General features: G+C 67.4%; 1 protein-coding gene across 1 annotated transcript in view; it reads right to left on the bottom strand.

Annotated features, from left to right (window-relative positions):
* The window catches only part of CDHR2 (cadherin related family member 2), a 67842-nt gene that overhangs the window by 14716 nt on the left and 33663 nt on the right, over positions 1-19463 (bottom strand). Inside the window, exons 14-29 of the mRNA XM_075009543.1 lie at positions 18342-18509; positions 18129-18190; positions 17739-17979; positions 17211-17450; positions 11976-12045; positions 10692-11303; positions 9766-9837; positions 9030-9079; positions 8802-8953; positions 8287-8389; positions 8115-8203; positions 7794-7877; positions 7269-7346; positions 4881-4941; positions 2600-2724; positions 2332-2445 (exon numbers count right to left, since the gene is read on the bottom strand). Of these exons, the coding sequence (XP_074865644.1) occupies positions 2332-2445; positions 2600-2724; positions 4881-4941; positions 7269-7346; positions 7794-7877; positions 8115-8203; positions 8287-8389; positions 8802-8953; positions 9030-9079; positions 9766-9837; positions 10692-11303; positions 11976-12045; positions 17211-17450; positions 17739-17979; positions 18129-18190; positions 18342-18509 (2321 nt within the window). The remainder of the gene's footprint in view (positions 1-2331; positions 2446-2599; positions 2725-4880; positions 4942-7268; positions 7347-7793; positions 7878-8114; positions 8204-8286; positions 8390-8801; positions 8954-9029; positions 9080-9765; positions 9838-10691; positions 11304-11975; positions 12046-17210; positions 17451-17738; positions 17980-18128; positions 18191-18341; positions 18510-19463) is intronic.

Raw genomic sequence — 19463 nt, 5'->3', positions numbered from 1 at the left:
CTCAGGCAGGTCCTGGCCATCAGGAGCTGAAACAAACTTCTCCCCAGGCAAAGGGCTGCTCTGGCTCTTACAGACAAGCACCTTTCCTGTTCACTCTCCTTCACCTTACTCCCATTTTCTGCAGTCCCCACAGACGGGTCAGGAAAAGTTTCAGGGAAATTCTCTTCCTCAAGAGCCCCCCCAAACAACAACTCACCCCTGTCTGGCTCCACAGGGGCACTGCTCCCTTGAGCCACAACCAGCTCCTGGGTTTCACCTACACCCAGGATCACTTCTGGCCCATCAGGCAGACTCCCACGTAATCCCCCTCCAGGCAGACAGCCAGTACCACCGGAGAGAAGGTTAGGATCCCTTTCCTCCCTTCTGCTACCAGCTCCTTTATCTTCATCAGTCAGCGTAACTCCATTGCCCGTCTGTTCTTGTGTCCTGGCGAGAGGGTGACTCTGGTAGGACAGAGCCCTCTCACCCCCTCCCAGTAACACCTCAGCATCAGGCAAAGAACAAGTACCAGAATCGTCTGGTCTCTGGGATTCCCTGATGATACTAACTGGATCAGACCAAGTTAAAGCATCATCCCCCCTGAGAGACACAGAGGTAGGCCCACTTCCCATCTGGGCTTCAGCTGCCCTCAGATCCAGCTCTGGGATCTTGGCTCCATCTTGAGCCCCCACAGGCTCAGGCAAAGGATTCACTTCCCCAGAAGCAGAAGCACTTTTCTTGCACCAAGGACCAGTGTCCTTAGCAGGGACACCACTGCCCCATCCCGGAGCCATTCCCTCTGCTCCAGCCCCCATGGCTGGATTCAGAGTCACACCTGGAATGCTTTTTCCTGGTGGTTTCTTCTCCAGCCACCCCAGGCTGGGGAATCTTCCTCAGACAATGGGCTAGTTTCCTCATTGGCACCTTTTCCAAACGCAGGCTCTGCTCTCTGCCCAGGCTGCTGCTGCTGTTCAACACAGACAGACAATGGGAGACACTCTCTCCTTTGTCCCAGCCCCCCGGCTGGTCTCCACACACACACAGAAGGTGGAGCAGCTTCTCTCACAGACAACTTGCCATTCCCAGTGGATCAGCTGCTTTCCTGCACAGACACACAGGCACCTTCCTCGGCCCAGGCCTGGAAAACTCTCCGCAGGTCTGTCTTGGCCACTAGTAGATGATGGGTTGGAATCGCTCCTTCCCTCCTTGAGCTGCGGCAGGCCACTCGGTTCAGAGCTCCAGGCAGTCCAGGGTTTCCTGCCCCGATCTGGGCTCACCTCTGCAGGATTTTCCTTAACCCTCAGCTCTGCCACTGCACATCCACGCTGCCTTGTCCAGCTTCTTTAATCTCGATTCGGTTTCCAGGTGCTGCCACTTCACAGCGGAGTTGCTCAGCGTGGTTGCAGGCTCTCAGGCTGATGCCCTCTGCACCCCACGATTCCTGGAAGAATCCCTTCAGTGTGCCAGGCTTCTTGCGGGTCACAAGCTGCCCGGGGTTAGGCTGTAGGCCCCTCCACCCTCTGGGACCGACTCCAACAGACTCCCAGTGGAACCCCTTCTTCAGTGCGACACCCGCTCTCAGGGACCATGAGCACACTGTCTTGGGAAGAACTCATTCAGCGTCAGCCTCCTCAGGGGTCACTTGTTCCTGGGGGTTGGGCTCTCGGCCCCTCCACCTTCTGGGACCGACTCCAACAGATTCCCAGGAGTAACCCCTCCTCGGGTGTGACACCCCCTCTCGAGGACCACGACCGCAGTTGCTTGGGTTCGGCCGCAGGCCCCTCCGCCTTGGGGAACTGCACCTCACTGCCCTTCAGCACACCTGGGTCTCGCAGGCCCCACTTCTTCCGGGGCCCCGGTCACTTACTGCTGGATGCTCCATCCTCGGGGTGCAGAACATCCCACTCCTGACACCAGTGTGATGGGGTTCTGGGGTCCCCCAAGCTCTGCACCCCGGCCGTAGGCAGGAGAGTCTCTCACTTAGCAGGAGAACAGCGGGTTTATTAGCCGACAGGACACAGCATCGTACAGAGGAGTCAGTGCAGCAGGCAGAGACAGCCAGTCCAATCCATGTTGGGGAGAGGAGGCCCCGAGGGGCCCCCAGAGCTGGGGCCTTGCCCCCTCCTTTGTCTTTCTCTCCCTCAGCCCAGACTAACTGCTTTCCAACTCCCAGTTCCAATTCAAACCCCTCAGGCTCCACCTCCTCCTTTGTCTCCAGTACAAAGGTGTTACCTGGTCGTCAGGGTTACCCTCAGCAGGAGCCCCACACCCTCTGTGAGCCACTCACATACACACAGGTATCCCCCACTCCATCACACTCAGCTGCCCCAGGCCAGCAGGGCCCCTGCTCACCCTTCCGCGTTGTACTTGTTTGTCCCGGGGATGGCCGGTGCCAGGGGCGCTGCGCTGGCACTCAGAGTGGACACCGCCTTGAGAGCTTTCATGGCCTTCACCTTCCTCCTGTAGCTGCACAGGGAAGAGTGGGACGGGGTGAGCAAGCGGCTGGCGCAGGGCAGGCGGGGGCTGGCACTGGGCGGGAGCAGCCCCGGTGGGCAATGGTACTCGACTGGCAGAGGGGCAGCACATAGGGATGGGGTGGAGAAGCCAGAAGCTCTCCTACCTCCTGCTGGTGGCCACCAGGGCCAGCGTCATGACAAGGAGCAGCAGCACCAGACCCGCAGCCAGGCCCGCGATGACGCCGATCAGCTCGTTCTCTTTATTGGGCTCCAGCACAGCCCCGGGGCCCTGGGTGAGAGATGCATCACCCCAGGCCCAGAGCGTACCACCGCCCCAGCGAGAGCCACATGACCCCGGGCCCAGAGCGTACCACTGCCCCAGCGAGAGCCGCATGACCCCGGGCCCAGAGCGTACCACCGCCCCAGCGAGAGCCACATGACCCCGGGCCCAGAGCGTACCACCGCCCCAGCGAGAGCCGCGTCACCCCACACCCAGAGCGTACCACCGCCCCAGCGAGAGCCACATGACCCCGGGCCCAGAGCATACCACCGCCCCAGCAAGAGCCGCGTCACCCGCACCCAGAGCGTACCACCGCCCCAGCGAGAGCCACATGACCCCGGGCCCAGAGCGTACCACCGCCCCAGCGAGAGCCGCGTCACCCGCACCCAGAGCGTACCACCGCCCCAGCGAGAGCCACATGACCCCGGGCCCAGAGCATACCACCGCCCCAGCGAGAGCCGCGTCACCCGCACCCAGAGCGTACCACCGCCCCAGCGAGAGCCACATGACCCCGGGCCCAGAGCATACCACCGCCCCAGCGAGAGCCGCGTCACCCCGCACCCAGAGCGTACCACCGCCCTAGCGAGAGCCGTGTCACCCCGCACCCAGAGCGTACCACCGCTCCAGCGAGAGCCGCGTCACCCTGCACCCAGAGCGTACCACCGCCCCAGCGAGGGATGGGTCACCCCATGCCCAGAGCGTACCACCGCCCCAGCAAGAGCCGTGTCACCCGCACCCAGAGCGTACCACTGCCCCAGCGAGAGCCGCGTCACCCGTGCCCAGAGTGTACCACCGCCCCAGCAAGAGCCGCGTCACCCCGCACCCAGAGCGTACCACCGCCCCAGCGAGAGCCGCGTCACCCCGCACCCAGAGCGTACCACCACCCCAGCGAGAGCCGCGTCACCCGCACCCAGAGCGTACCACTGCCCCAGCGAGAGCCGTGTCACCCGCACCCAGAGTGTACCACCGCCCCAGCGAGAGCCGTGTCACCCGCACCCAGAGCGTACCACCGCCGCAGTCAGAGCCACGTCACCCGCACCCAGAGCGTACAACTGCCCCAGCGAGAGCCGTGTCACCCCGCACCCAGAGCGTACCACCGCCCCAGCGAGAGCCGTGTCACCCACACCCAGAGCGTACCACCGCCGCAGTGAGAGCCACGTCACCCGCACCCAGAGCGTACAACTGCCCCAGCGAGAGCCGTGTCACCCGCACCCAGAGCGTACCACCGCCGCAGTGAGAGCCACGTCACCCGCACCCAGAGCGTACAACAGCCCCAGCGAGAGCCGCGTCACCCGCACCCAGAGAGTACCACCGCCCCAGCGAGAGCCGTGTCACCCGCACCCAGAGCGTACCACAGCCCCAGCGAGAGCCACGTAACCCGCACCCAGAGCGTACCACCGCCCCAGCGAGAGACACGTCACCCCACCCCAGAGCGTACCACCGCCCCAGCGAGAGCTGCGTCACCCCGCACCCAGAGCGTACCACCGCCCCAGCGAGAGACACGTCACCCCACCCAGAGCGTACCACAGCCCCAGCGAGGGATGGGTCACCCCATGCCCAGAGCGTACCACCGCCCCAGCGAGAGCCACGTCACCCGCACCCAGAGCGTACCACCGCCCCAGTGAGAGCCGCGTCACCCGTGCCCAGAGCGTACCACCGTCCCAGCGAGAGCCATGTCACCCGCGCCCAGAGCATACCACCGCCCCAGCGAGAGCCGTGTCACCCGCACCCAGAGCGTACCACCGCCCCAGCGAGAGACACGTCACCCGCACCCAGAGCGTACCACAGCCCCAGCGAGGGATGGGTTACCCCACGCCCAGAGCGTACCACCGCCCCAGCGAGAGACACGTCACCCCATGGAGTATCCCTCAGGCCCAGCTCCATTCCCTGGTGCAGCCTCCCTTGCCATCAGCCCCTTGGGCTCTGCTCCAGCTCTCTGGGGGGGGCGTCAGCTGGCAAAGCTCTCACTGCCCCCTGCCTTCAGCCATCCCTCCTGGGCCCTGGACACTCCAGCTGTTGGCAGGCTCCCTGAGGTACAGGGCCCAGGTGCCCCTGCAATGCTAGCAAGGAGGCAGTGAGGAGCAGCCATGGCCCGAAGGGGAAGGTTCCCACACACCCTGCCCAGCTCCTCCACGCAGTCCTGCCGTCCGCCCTGCCGTACTCACAATGATGGTCAGTCCCAGCTGGAGCAGCTCCGTCAGGGCCTGCTGGTGGCTTTGGACCAGTCTGTTCAGGACACAAAACAGACAGGAAGTCCCCTTGTGCTGCCCCTGATGGCCCCTTCCCTACCCCCTGGCTCACAGTACCCCCAGAGAGCCCCCTGCCTGGCCCCTGGCTCACAGTACCTCCAGAGAGCCCCCTGCCCGGCCCCTGGCTCACAGTACCCCCAGAGAGCCCCCTGCCTGGCCCCTGCCACACAGTACCCCCAGAGCACCCCCTGCCCGGCCCCTGGCTCACAGTACCTCCAAAGAGCCCCCTGCCCGGCCCCTGGCTCACAGTATCCCCAGAGTGCCCCCTGCCCGGCCCCTGGCTCACAGTACCCCCAGAGAGCCCCCTGCCCGGCCCCTGCCACACAGTACCCCCAGAGAGCCCCCTGCCCGGCCCCTGGCTCTCAGTACCTCCAGAGAGCCCCCTGCCCGGCCCCTGGCTCACAGTACCCCCAGAGTGCCCCCTGCCTGGCCCCTGGCTCACAGTACCCCCAGAGAGCCCCCTGCCCGGCCCCTGCCACACAGTACCCCCAGAGCACCCCCTGCCCGGCCCCTGGCTCACAGTACCCCCAGAGCACCCCCTGCCCGGCCCCTGGCTCACAGTACCTCCAAAGAGCCCCCTGCCCGGCCCCTGGCTCACAGTATCCCCAGAGTGCCCCCTGCCCGGCCCCTGGCTCACAGTACCCCCAGAGAGCCCCCTGCCCGGCCCCTGGCTCACAGTATCCCCAGAGTGCCCCCTGCCCGGCCCCTGGCTCACAGTACCCCCAGAGAGCCCCCTGCCCGGCCCCTGGCTCACAGTACCCCCAGAGCACCCCCTGCCCGGCCCCTGGCTCACAGTACCCCCAGAGAGCCCCCTGCCTGGCCCCTGGCTCACAGTACCCCCAGAGAGCCCCCTGCCCGGCCCCTGGCTCACAGTACCCCCAGAGAGCCCCCTGCCCGGCCCCTGGCTCTCAGTACCTCCAGAGAGCCCCCTGCCCGGCCCCTGGCTCACAGTACCCCCAGAGTGCCCCCTGCCTGGCCCCTGGCTCACAGTACCCCCAGAGAGCCCCCTGCCCGGCCCCTGCCACACAGTACCCCCAGAGTGTCCCCTGCCCGGCCCCTGGCTCACAGTACCCCCAGAGTGCCCCCTGCCCGGCCCCTGGCTCACAGTACCCCCTGAGTGCCCCCTGCCCGGCCCCTGGCTCACAGTACCCCCAGAGTGTCCCCTGCCTGGCCCCTGGCTCACAGTACCCCCAGAGAGCCTGTGGTGTTAGTGGGTTTTAAGATGAACGGGCAAAACATTGCAGCCCCTGTCCTAGGTGTGCCCTGAATCTTATGCCAAGGGGACCAAGTGAGGTGTCTCTTGAGAGCTGGCGGTTGGCTGGATCTGTTCATACTGGACACACGTCTGTGTCGTTTTAGATGTGGGGTTACAAGCACTGGCCCCTGGCCTGTATTTCAGACCTTAGTCGCTGGGAGCCTCAACAGGAGGGGTGGCACACCCGGGACAGGGTCCCAGCCGGGGGAGCTGGACCGGGCAGACGAAGGCCTGAGCAGGCGCCAATCAGCACCTGAGGACACCGGCTGCGCCCACGTCACTGAGCAGAGGCAACGGCTGACGCCCAAGAAGGACGGGGACATGTGAGCTGCCCATGGGCCAGGCTCCATCTCGGCCCTGCTCCCGCCCAGGCAGAACAATGGAATTCCCTCCCCGTGGCCCTGAGGGCCCCTCCATCCGTCCTCACCCAGCGCCTCCCCTCCGGGGCATCTCTGCTGGGCAGGGAGCGGGACGGCCGGATGCCCCGGTCCGGCAGAGGCTGCGCTCCAGAGCCCGGCTCCACCTGCTGCAGCCGGCACCAGGCGCGTGGGACGGGCGTGTGGCATTTGATTGCTGCACCAGTGTCACCCCCACCCTCTCCTTTCCTCTGCCTAGTCCGGACCTGCCGTGGGCGATGCTCCCGCCCGGGCCCGGCGCTCTCTGGCTGGGCGCGGGGGGACACGCTGCCCGGGGCCGTGGGACTGGCAGGCCTGCGTGGCTTTGGGGAGACGGGTCCATCACCTCCCCCGGCGCGGAGGGGCCGGGCTGGGGCCCAGGGGAAGCTGGCGGGTGGGAGGGAATTGCCGGGGTGGCTCTGGCAGCGCTCGGTGTGACGGGTTCGGTGCCTGGCGTGGAGGGGCCCAGGCTGGGGCTGGCCGTGGTCTGGCTCTGAGCACTGGGCCCCGGTCTGGCCCCCTCAGCGGTGCCCAGGAGAACCTCCCATATTGCAGTTGCCAGTGCACAGCGCACAGCTCTCCCCGCCTGGCCCCTGCTCACAGTGCCCCCCGACAGGGACCTTGTCCCGCCCCGGCTCCCGGCCCACCACTCACATGCTGAGCTGGTTGGCGCCCAGGGCCGTCCCGTTGCTGTAGACGAAGTACACCTCCATCGCGCACGTGCCCTGTGCCCTGCGGGACGCCAGAGGCCTCCTGTGAGCTGGGAACATGGTGCTTGCCAGCCCCAGAGCCTGGTGCCATCGCACGCCCACGACTCTGGCCCTGGCTTCACGCCGGGGAGCACCTGGCGGTGCCCCAGCCCGGCTCCTGGCATGTCCCACGGCCCAGCTGCCCCCACCCATGAACCAGGCCCCCGCCCCCATGGCACGGACCCTCCGCCCATGCCCCAGGACCCCGCCCCCCAGCCCCGCCCACACCCCAGGACCCCAGCCCCGGCTCCGGCCCCGCCCCACCCCATGACCCTGCCCCCTGGCCCCGCCCCACCCCAGGACCCCGCCCCTGGCCCCGCCCATGCCCCAGGACCCTGCCCTCTGGCCCCGCCCACGCCCCAGGACCCCGCCCCCGACCCTGCCCCACACCCCAGGACCCTGCCCCTGGCTCTGCCCACGCCCCAGGCACCTGGCGGATTTGGCCTGTGGTGTGTCGGTCGTGGACTGGATGGACGCCAGGTAGACCGTTGCCCTGGTCGCCATGGTCAAAGCCCTGCAGTGAGCAGAAGGGGCCGGTCTGTGGGCGGTGCCCGGTGCCCGGTGCCTCACCCCTGCTGGCAGGCCCGATGGGGGGGTGGGGGCCGCCACATGCCGTTCCCGGGCCGGGCTGCCCTCCGAAGCCGGCTGCCGGCAGCTGCACACCGGGGCATGTGGGCCGGGGCAGCGAGCACCGGGCTGGGGAGGGGGTCTCCGGCCTGCGTCTGCGCCCCCCACCGCCCCGGCCCCTTACGCCTTGATGCGCTCGGCGTTGCTCTGCACTTCGCTCACGGAGGCGGAGAAGACCAGCCGCACCCGGTAGCTCTGGTCCACGGTGAAGATCTGCCGCGGGGAGAGCGCGCAGGGTGAGCCGGGCTGGCGGGGCCGGCGCAGGGCTCAGCACCGGCAGGGGGGGCCGTACTCACCAGCACCACCGCCGAGCTGTGCCGCGACGGGCTCCCGCCGTCCCTCGCCTCCACCGCCACCTGGTACCGGCCCTTCAGAGACCCGTCCAGGCTGCTCGCCACCCTGCCGGGGGGCTGTATCAGGCACTCGCCCTACGGCCGCCCCCTGCCCCCCAAGGCCGCCCCCTGCCCTGCCCTGACCCCCTGCGTCCCACCACCCCGCCCAGCCCTACCCTGCTGTGCCCCCCCGTGCCCCACCGCCATCTCCAGCCCTGCCCTGTCCCCCCTGCACCCCACGGCTGCCCCCAGCCCTGCCCTGCCCCCGGTGGCCCACGGCCACCCCCAGCCCTGCCCTGCCCTGTCCCTCCCTGTGCCCCACAGCCCCCCCGTGCCCCACCACCGCTCCCAGCCCTGCTCTGCCCTGCCCTGCCCTCCCCGTGCCCCACCACTGTTCCCAGCCCTGCCCTGCCCCCACCCTACTCTCCCCCACTCCCACCCCAGCCCTCCCCCCGGCGCCCGGCGCTGCCCGAGGTTACTGGATGCTGCCGATGAAGACGTTCCCCTCGGCCGCTGTTGCCACCTTGAAGATGCTGTTGAGGGTGTGGTTGGGGCCGTTGTCCGGCAGGAACGTGACCCCGGTGATGGCGAAGGTGACGGCTCCCCGGATCTCTGAGTCGGCGTCTGTGGCCTGGGCAGGAGAGAGGGGCAGTCAGGGCCCAGCAGCCTGGCCCAGAGCAGGACCCCCCGACTCACCACCTGCTCACCTTGACCACCGCCACTGGCAGATCCACGGGGGCGACCTCAGGGACCACCACTGCGAGGGAGAGAGGGAGCCGGCTCAGCTCACCGGGCAGGCTGGCAGCTGGAGCCCTGGCGCTGCCGCCGACTGCCCGGCTAGCCGCCAGCAGGGCAGGACCTGTGGGCCTGCAGCGCACCAGTGCCGGCGTCTGGGCCTGGGCCTAGTCACACCGCTAGGCAGCACTGCCCGGCCGCGACCAAGTCAGCGCTGTGGGCACTTGGCTGGCCTGTGTGTGCGCCGGGCATGTCTCAGTTCCCAGGGTGCCGCACTGGTCCCTTGCGGAGGTGCGGGGTGCCCTCACCTAGGCTACAGCGGTGGGGAGTGTGAGTGTGAGTCTGTGTGTGTGTGTGAGTGTGTCTGTATGTGTGACGCTTTTGCCCAGGAGGAAGCGCAAAGGGCAGAGGCAGGCTAGGCCTGGGGGTCGGTCTCTGGTAGTGGTGGGGCAGGGAGGGGGCAAGGCTCTGGGTACTGAGGGCCCCTGGCTTCTGTGCTGCCCAGCCTGCCCCACGCTGTCCCCTCCCTCTGACGGCCCCACGGCTCTCCTGGCCCACTGGGGCACGCCTGCTGCAGAGGGGCTGCGTGCCAGGGACCCCCACACTTTGGTGCCACTGGGCACCTGGGGGCAGGCAGCTCTTGGCCGTGCCCCCGCTCAGGGACCCCACGCCCCGCCTGGCCGCCCAGCCCCGGGCCCCACGTCTCACCGAAGGTGTCGTTGGTGGGCAGGAACTCCGGGCTGTTGTCGTTCACATCCTCGATCAGGATCCGCAGCGTCCCTGCAACGCAGCGTCACAGAGCGCGGGGCTCGGCAGCCAGAGCCCCCCGGGCCTGCAAAGCGTTCGGCCGCCAGGTGCGCGCTGCAGGGCCAGCACCAGGGCAGATGGGACCCCCCCCCGCCAGGGCCAACTAGCCGGGAACCCACTCAGCCAGCCCCCGCCCCCCGCCCCCAGCGCCCCCTGCAGGACAGACCAGGAACCCCCCCTGCCAGGGCACCGTGCCCCCCCCCAGCGCCCCCTGCAGGAGAGACCAGGACCCCACCCCCGCCAGGGCACCACGCCCCCCCAGCGCCCCCTGCAGGAGAGACCAGGACACCCCCCTGGGCACCGCATCCCCCCCCAGCGCCCCCTGCAGGAGAGACCAGGAACCCCCCACCAGGGCACCGCCCCCCCGCAGCACCCCCTGCAGGAGAGACCAGGATCCCCCCCGCCAGGGCACCGCATCCCCCCCCCCAGCGCCCCCTGCAGGAGAGACCAGGATCCCCCCCGCCAGGGCACCGCATCCCCCCCCCGCGCCCCCTGCAGGAGAGACCAGGATCCCCCCTGCCAGGGCACTGCATCCCCCCCCCCCCGCGCCCCCTGCAGGAGAGACCAGGAACCCCCCACCAGGGCACCGCGCCCCCCCCAGCGCCCCCTGCAGGAGAGACCAGGAACCCCCCACCAGGGCACCGTGCCCCGCCCCCAGTGCCCCCTGCAGGAGAGACCAGGACCCCCCGCTGCCAGGGCACCATGCCCCCACAGCGCCCCCTGCAGGAGAGACTGGGAGTCCTCCAGTCAGTGCCCCCCCCAGCGCCCCCTGCAGGAGAGACCGGGAGCCCCCCCCGCCAGCGCCCTGCCCCCCGCCAGGAGCCCACCATTGGCGCTGTAGGGCTCGCCCTCCTCGGTGCGCGTGTCCTCCGCCCGCAGGGTGATGGTGGCCGCGTCGCAGGCCTCGTAGTCCAGGTGGGGGCTGGTCACGAAGATGGAGCCGTTGGGCGCCAGCTCGAACCAGCCCCAGCACACCTGGCCGGCGGGCTCCGCCCCCTTGTGGCAGGCCGTGGCCAGCGCCTCGAAGCGTAGCGCGTGGCCGGCGTCCGGGTCGGAGGCCCGCACGGTGGTGAGGAGCCCGGGGGCACTGCCCTCGGCCACGCTCACGTCCCGCAGCGAGGCCGGCACCAGGGCGGGGGCTTCGTCGTTCACGTCCAGCACCTGCACCTGCACCGTGGCGGCCACGGCGTCGAGCTCGTCGCCGGTGCCCGTGTTCTCCGCCTGCACCGTCAGGGCGAAGTGCGGCGGGCTGAGCTGCTCGTAGTCCAGCGCCACGCCCGGGTCCAGGGACAGGTTGCCCTGGTAGTGCCCCGGGCCCAGGCGCGCCGAGCGCAGCAGGAAGCCGCCCGAGCCGCCGCCGCTCACCAGCTGGAAGGAGATGCGGTGGTGGACCTCGGTCTGGTCCCCGTCCGTCGCCTCCACGCTGCCCACGAGGGCGCCTGCGGGAGGGGAGAGCCGTTGGCGCCTGCCCCCGCCCTGCCCTGCCCTGCTCCCCCCATCTGCCTCCCTGCCCCCTGCCCGCCCCGCCCTGCCCCCATCTGCGCCTCCACCTCTCCTGCCACTGCACTGCCCTGCCCTGCCCCCCCCATCTGCCTCCCTGCCCCCTGCCCGCCCCGCCCTGCCCCCATCTGCACCTCCACCTCTCCTGCCACTGCACTGCCCTGCCCTGCTCCCCCCATCTGCCTCCCTGCCCCCTGCCCGCCCCGCCCTGCCCCCATCTGCGCCTCCACCTCTCCTGCCACTGCACTGCCCCCACGATCCCTGTCTGCCTCTGCTGCCCCCTGCCTGTCCCAGCACTGCCACCGCCCTGCCCCCATCTGCCCCGTACTCCCCCCACTCAGTGCCCACACCCACGCCGACCCCCTGCAAGCCAAGCGCTTGAGCCGCTGCCAGGCGAGATTCGGGTGCTGCTCAGCTCGCTAGCAGAGCGCCCCCAGCCGGCCAGGGGTGTTTCCACTGGTGGTGCTGCTAAACTGACAATGCCCCACGCTGCCCCTGCCCCCCACTTCTCCCACCTTGCCCCTGGACTGACACTGTCCCAGGCCTCTCCCTGCATCAGCCCTGTCCTCACCCGCTGGCCTGCACTGCCCGGCGCCAGGCAGCCCCCCTACCTGCCAGGCCCTCCCGCACCGAGAAGGCGTAGGGCTCATTGAGGAACACGGGTGCGTTGTCGTTCACGTCCTGTAGTGAGAAGTACAGGCCACTAGGACAGGCCCCACACGGGGCCCCGCCAGGCGAGGAGCAGACATGGAGGGGGTAGATGTGGTGGGGGTGGTCATGGTGAGGGCAGATATAGGAGAGGTGAATGTGGTGGGGAGGACGTGGCAGGGGCAGACGTAGCGGGAGCGGATGTGGTGGGGAGGACGTGGTGGGGTGGACGTGGCAGGGGCAGACGTAGTGGGAGCAGATGTGGTGGGGTGGACGTGGTGGGGGCACATGTAGCGGGAGCAGATGTGGCGGGGAGGACGTGGTGGGGGCAGACGTAGTGGGAGCGGACATGGTGGGAGCGGACATGGTGGGGGCAGACATAGTGGGAGCGGATGTGGTGGGGAGGATGTGGTGGGGAGGACGTGGCGGGGAGGACGTAGTGGGAGCAGATGTGGCGGGGAGGACGTGGCGGGGTGGACGTAGCAGGGGCAGACATAGTGGGAGCGGATGTGGTGGGGAGGACGTGGTGGGGTGGACGTGGTGGGGAGGATGTGGTGGGGTGGACGTGGCAGGGGCAGACGTAGTGGGAGTGGATGTGGTGGGGAGGACGTGGCAGGGAGGACATGGCAGGGGCAGACGTAGTGGGAGCGGACGTGCTGGGGAGGACGTGGTGGGGTGGACGTGGTGAGGACAGATATAGCAGGGGTGGATGTGGTGGGGTAGGACATGGTAGGGGTGGATGTGGCAGGAAAGGATGTGGTGGGGGAGGATGTGGCAGGGTGGACGTGGCGGGGAGGACGTGGCGGGGTGGACGTAGCAGGGGCAGACATAGTGGGAGCGGATGTGGTGGGGAGGACGTGGTGGGGTGGACGTGGCAGGGGCAGACGTAGTGGGAGTGGATGTGGTGGGGAGGACATGGTAGGGGTGGATGTGGCAGGAAAGGATGTGGTGGGGGAGGATGTGGCAGGGTGGACGTGGCGGGGAGGACGTGGTGGGGTGGACGTGGCAGGGGCAGACATAGTGAGAGCGGATGTGCTGGGGAGGACGTGGCGGGGTGGACGTGGTGAGGACAGATATAGCAGGGGTGGATGTGGCGGGGAGGACGTGGTGGGCTGGACGTGGCAGGGGCAGACGTAGTGAGAGCGGATGTGCTGGGGAGGACGTGGCGGGGTGGACGTGGTGAGGACAGATATAGCAGGGGTGGATGTGGCAGGGAGGACGTGGTGGGGTGGACGTGGCAGGGGCAGACGTAGTGGGAGCAGATGTGGTGGGGAGGACGTGGTGGGTTGGACGTGGCAGGGGCAGATGTGGGGGGTAGGATGTGGCGGGGCAGATGTAGCGGGGTGAATGTGGGGGGTAGGATGTGGCGGGGCAGATGTGGCGGGGTGAATGTGGGAGGTAGGACGTGGCAGGGGCAGATGTGGCGAGGTAAATGTGGGGGTGTAGGATGTGGTGAGGGCAGATGTGGCGGGGTGAATGTGGGGGGTAGGACGTGGCGGGGCAGATGTGGCGGGGTGAATGTGGGAGGTAGGACGTGGTGGGGGCAGATGTGGCGAGGTGAATGTGGGGGGGTAGGACGTGGCGGGAGCAGATGTGGCGGGGTGAATGTGGGGGGTAGGACGTGGCGGGGCAGATGTGGCGGTGTCAATGTGGGAGGTAGGATGTGGCGGGGGCAGATGTGGCGAGGTGAATGTGGGGGGGTAGGACGTGGCGGGAGCAGATGTGGCGAGGTGAATGTGGGGGGGTAGGACGTGGCGGGAGCAGATGTGGCGGGGTGAATGTGGGAGGTAGGACGTGGCGGGGGCAGATGTGGCGAGGTGAATGTGGGGGGGTAGGACGTGGCGGGAGCAGATGTGGCGGGGTGAATGTGGGGGGTAGGACGTGGCGGGGCAGATGTGGCGGTGTCAATGTGGGAGGTAGGATGTGGCGGGGGCAGATGTGGCGAGGTGAATGTGGGGGGGTAGGACGTGGCGGGAGCAGATGTGGCGAGGTGAATGTGGGGGGGTAGGACGTGGCGGGAGCAGATGTGGCGGGGTGAATGTGGGAGGTAGGACGTGGCGGGGGCAGATGTGGCGAGGTGAATGTGGGGGGGTAGGACGTGGCGGGAGCAGATGTGGCGGGGTGAATGTGGGGGGTAGGACGTGGCGGGGCAGATGTGGCGGTGTCAATGTGGGAGGTAGGATGTGGCGGGGGCAGATGTGGCGAGGTGAATGTGGGGGGGTAGGACGTGGCGGGAGCAGATGTGGCGGGGTGAATGTGGGAGGTAGGACGTGGCGGGGCAGATGTGGCGGTGTCAATGTGGGAGGTAGGATGTGGCGGGGGCAGATGTGGCGAGGTGAATGTGGGGGGGTAGGACGTGGCGGGAGCAGATGTGGCGGGGTGAATGTGGGGGGTAGGACGTGGCGGGGGCAGATGTAGCGAAGTGAATGTGGGGGGGTAGGATGTGGTGAGGGCAGACACGCCTACCCTCAACCCTGGGGCGAGGAAAGGGGAGCCTCTCCTGCCCCCAAAGAAGGGTCAGGAGCCCCCTGAATCCCACCCCAGCTGCCCTCACTCCCACTCAGCACACCCGCCCCCGCCAGCACGGCCAGGAGCCCCACCCATGATGTGCCGCAGTGGGGGTGCTGTCCACCCTGGTGGCCCTGGAACCCCTCTAGTTGTGCATTCGCTGGTTGCTGAGTCGCGCGGTGTCACGTGAAGGGTTTTTACACCGGGGCTGGAGGCCATTGGAATGCCCCGTGTGGCTGTTGGCCCCAGTCATTGTGCCGGGGCCGTGTGCGGCGTCCCGTAAGCCGAGGATGCCCTGACTGTGCGTGTGCGCTCACGTCTGCGCCATGCACGGAGATCGGTTACAGCTTTTAGCGCTGTGGCTGTGTTAGAAAAGGTTGCAGTGCTCAGCTCCCCAGTGGGAGGTGTGAGCTCAGCCCCAGCCGGGACTACGAACAAAGGCTCAGACGTCGGTCGCATCCACATCCCAGAGGCTCGGGAGGTGTCAGGGGGTGCAGCCTGCAGGTCAGGTGGCCCAGGCTGAGCAAATAAACCGAAATGAAATGCCCAGGCATAGATTCCAGCTGCCGTGCAAATGACTGGTGCATGCTGGGAAACCCAGCGACTAATGGCAGTTTGCCCCAGCCACACACGTGGCCAGGTGACTTTTGATCCTCGAGGGCCTGGCGGGCAGAAGACAGGGCTTTGCCCCTGGACACAAGGGAGAACCGTGAGGTGGCCTTAGCAGTGTCCATCCCGCATCTTTTGTCTTTTGGTACCCGGGCCTGTCTCCAGGGGCCCATGGCCCAGGGGCTGGAGATACAACGCTCCTTTCACTAAAACCACGTGAGCCGAAATGGACTCGTAGAGAGTTTTGAGAAGCAGCAGGTAAGACGGCTGATGCATGTGAAGTGTCGCTGTCCCAATTCTTCTCTCTAACCCGGCTCTTTCTTTTTTGTTAAGAAACCTTCAGGTATTTAGAAGTAAGATTCGCACAGGCGCGGTGTTCCGGGTGAGATCCAAGTATATATTGACCGGGGCTGGGCCCTGTGGGGCCCAGAAGTATCTGTGCGGTGTTGGTGAACTGGGCCGAAGAGCCTCTCACCTGAGTTGGGGTTGTTGGTCTGGGCTGGTGCCGCAGCTGGTCAGTCTGTGGGTTTGCTGGCGTGGCTTCTGGCCGGCCAGTGGGGCTGGCAGAGGTGCTGTGGTGGCTGGTTGGATTTGCCGTAGGGAGAAGGAAACCCCAGCCTGGGGCTGTGAGTGGCCTGGATTTTCAGCAAAGGTACCTGGACTGACTTCTCTGGCTGTGCCCAGAAACCCCGTCCTGTCGCAGGCTGTGTGAGATCCCTGGCTGCCCTCAGCCGCTGTGCAGAGACTCCGTGTGTGGCTGCACACAGCACCCAGCGGGCCTGGCCCTGCTGCCCGGCACCTTGGCTTGGTGGAGGTGACCTGAACAAAGCCGGGGCGCGGCCGCCTGGGGCCGAGGGACCAGTGGCGAGGAGTGCGGGTTAGTGTCGGCTGGGGACCGGAGACAGGGAGCAGGAAAGGGCAGTTTGTGGCCCGGGATCCCTTCCCCCCGTAGCAACCCTGACTAGGCAGGTATATCGGAACAGAGCGTTGCATTGCTGGGTGCCTTGGTACCCCTCTATCGCCCTGCACCTTTCAACAGGCCACAGACTTTGTCTTCCTCTGCAGCTCTGCCATTTCACACGCTGCCCTCTGCCTTTGTGTTACCCGTCTCTTGGTGGTGCTCTGCTCACAAGACGCTCTGTACCGGCCTCCATATTGTGCCTAAAGCTCCATTTTACTCCTGTGCTGGCTGTGAGAACGGGGGCGGCGAGAGCCACCTGGCAGTGCGGATGTGGACGCTTGGAGCATTTCCTCTGGAGCCGCCCGTCTGGACAACAAGGACTTGGCGGCTGTAGGACAATGAGAACTGGACTCACGGCAGTGACCCACCCGGAGAGGAAGATGAAGTCCCATCTGCAGGTGATGAGTCACACAGAAACCTGGGCCGTGGGAAAGGATGAGGCCCATCTGCCACCGACCGGTGACTCCTGGTGCCTGGGGCCGTGGGACAGGACCAGGACCAGGACCGTGGACTAAGAGCTATAACAGACGTGTGCCCCACTGCAGGGCTGGGCTCCTCTTCTCGTCTTGTCAACATCGGAGCCTTGATCCGGATCAGCACAACCTGGCTCCACGCTCACCTCTAAGCCAGCTGGCCAATGGATTAGACTGAGCAACCGTTGGTCACTATAAGCAACCACAAGACGAGTGTGTGCGCGTACGTGCGTGCACGTGTGCGTGTGTGTGTGTGTAAACTCTGTCTATTACATGTATATAATACGACGGTGCTGTATTCTCAACAGACGCGGCGTTCTTCCCTCGTCCCTCTAAAAAGATCCCAGGTGCTTGTGATAACGCCAGCCGAGGAGCAAGGCTGCCTCCCTGCCCCTGTGCTGACGTGCAGCCTACGCTACCTGTGAAGCAACGAAACCTCCTGCTCTATGGGCTGGCTGACAGTCACATGTGGCTGCGGACTGGGGTGCAGGGTCGGGGGCTCCCTGACGTGCCGTCACACACCCCAACTGCCCTCATCTTCCCAGCCTGGCCAGGGCCCCACCCACCCATGCACAGCCCGGAGCTCAGCCCCCCGGCCCCGCTTGGCCCCTCCAGCCCGGCAAGGGGCCCTGGCCGAGGCCGCTTACCTCCACCGTGATGGTGACATTGACGAAGGAGTTCTGCTGTGGGACGCCCAGGTCGTGCACGCGCACGGTCACCCCCAGCTTGCCCTGCAGCGCCAGGCTGATGGCCTCGCGGTCCAGCACCTCCCGGCTGCACAGCACCCCCGTGTCCGGGGCAATGGTGAAGTTGGCGCTGTAGGGCCCGGGCTCCAGCTGGAAGCGCAGGCGGCTGTTGTTGGTGCCCGGCTCGTCATTGTCGAAGGCCTGGGAAGAAGCCGCCAGAGGGTCAGGGCTGGACTCTGGACCCCGTGAGGGCATGGGGCTCCCCGCGTCCCGCAAGCCCAGCCAGCCCAGGGGCAGTGACGGCTCTCCATGGTGAGCTCGCCGGCCAGGCTTCTGGGCAGTGCCCAGGAGCTCCTGGCGCTGGGGACCCTGCCCCTGCTCTGCCCGCGCTCGGAGCCCTCGGCAGCCAGTGCCTCCAGAGAGCAGGCAGTGCCGCAGGCGGGAGGGGCCAGTGGGCGGCTGCGCCCTGGGGAAGTGGGCTGTGGCTACCTGGATCTGCACGCTGGCGTTCTGCCCCTCGCTGACAAAGACGTTGTAGGAGCCACTGATGATGGGGGCGTTGTCGTTGGAGTCCTCCAGCGTGATCTCCAGCAGGGTGGAGCCGGTCATGTTCCCCCCGTCCACGGCCTGCAGGGTGGCGTAATAGACCGAGCGGGTCTCGCGGTCCAGCAAGCTGCCATTCCGCACCTGCACCTCCCCACTGCTGGCGTTCACCGTGAAGACATCCAGGCTGCGGGACAGATGGACATCCAGCTACTGACCCGCAGGCAGGCAGGGCCTGGGGACCACCCAGCACAGTCCCCGCAGCCCTCCAGACCCAGCCAGGACCACCCCCCCCACGGTCGGGCAGGGGCAGCCGGGCTGGCGGGGGGCACACACATGCTCTCAGGAAGCAGCCTGTAGGTGATCCTGCCGAAGTCCTCGCTGTCCGGGTCAGTGGCCTGCAAAAGCCAGAGGAGCCTGTTAGCCCCAGCAGCGGTGGGGCCCAGCCCCTGGGGGGCAGCAGGAGGGCTGGGCCCCAGACAGGGCCCTCAGTGCCGGACCCAGCCCCGTCCCCCCCAGGACCATCAGCCTGGCCCGGGGCTTGCTCACCGTGATGTTGTGGGAGACAACGGTGCCTGGCGGGCTGTTTTCTAGCACCTGCAGCCGGTAGACGCTCTGCTCAAAGGTGGGGCTGTGGTCGTTGATGTCTAGCACCCGGATGGTCACCGTGGCGATGGAGCAGCAATTCCTGGGGTTCCCGGTGTCGTTGGCAACGATCTGCAGGACAAGGAAGGGACCACGTCAGCCCCGATGAGCCCCTCCCCTGGGGGACGGACCACGTCACCCCCAACCCCACCAAGCCCCCTGTACTTGGGGGAAGGGACCATGCCACCCCCAAATCTGCTGACCCCCCGTATTTGGGAGAAGGGGCTGCCTCTGCCCCATCGCTGCCCATCCCCCTGCTGACCCAGGCGCCACCCTTGGGGCTGCCGGTCGCTGAGCCCAGGGACGCGAGGCTGAGCAGCCCAGCCCAAGCAGCAGGACTGAATGGTGCCGGTGCGAAGGAGGATCTTTGGGCAGCCCTGAGAGACCAGGGAGGCAGCCCCACTGACCTCTCGATACGGGGCAGTGGCCCTGGGGCCTGGCCATGCCAAAGGGCCCCGGGCTCCCAGCCACCACTGCTGAGTGCTACAGCAGGAGCAGCCTCAGAAGGAGCCCCTGACACTGGAGCATGGCACGGTGTGGCTGGGCAGCTCTGGGGGCTGCCTGGGGGCGGAGGGGTTGTGGCATGCTCCTGGTGGTGCTGAGGGCTGGGGTGGGGGTGCTGTGCACTCTGGGAGGTGCTGAGGGCTGGTGTGGGGGTGCTGTGCAGTCCGGCTGGTACTGAGGGCTGGTGTGGGGGTGTTGTGCAGTCCGGGCGGGGCTGAGGGCTGGTGTGGGGGTGCTGTGCAGTCCGGGGGGAAGGGATGAGGGCTGGTGCGGGGTGCTGTGCGGTCCGGGTGGTGCTGAGGGCTGGTGAGGGGGTGCTGTGCAGTCTGGGCAGGGCTGAGGGCTGGTGCGGGGGTGCTGTGCAGTCCGGGCAGGGCTGAGGGCTGGTGCGGGGGTGCTGTGCAGTCCGGGCGGGGCTGAGGGCTGCTGCGGGGGTGCTGTGCAGTCCGGGTGGTGCTGAGGGCTGGGGTGGGGGTGCTGTGCAGTCTGGCTGGTGCTGAGGGCTGGTGCGGGGGTGCTGTG

Source organism: Carettochelys insculpta, chromosome 15 (assembly GCF_033958435.1).
Source record: "Carettochelys insculpta isolate YL-2023 chromosome 15, ASM3395843v1, whole genome shotgun sequence".
NCBI lineage: Eukaryota > Metazoa > Chordata > Testudines > Carettochelyidae > Carettochelys > Carettochelys insculpta.
Note: the sequence above shows the minus strand (reverse complement) of the source record. Positions and strands in the feature narration are given on the sequence as shown.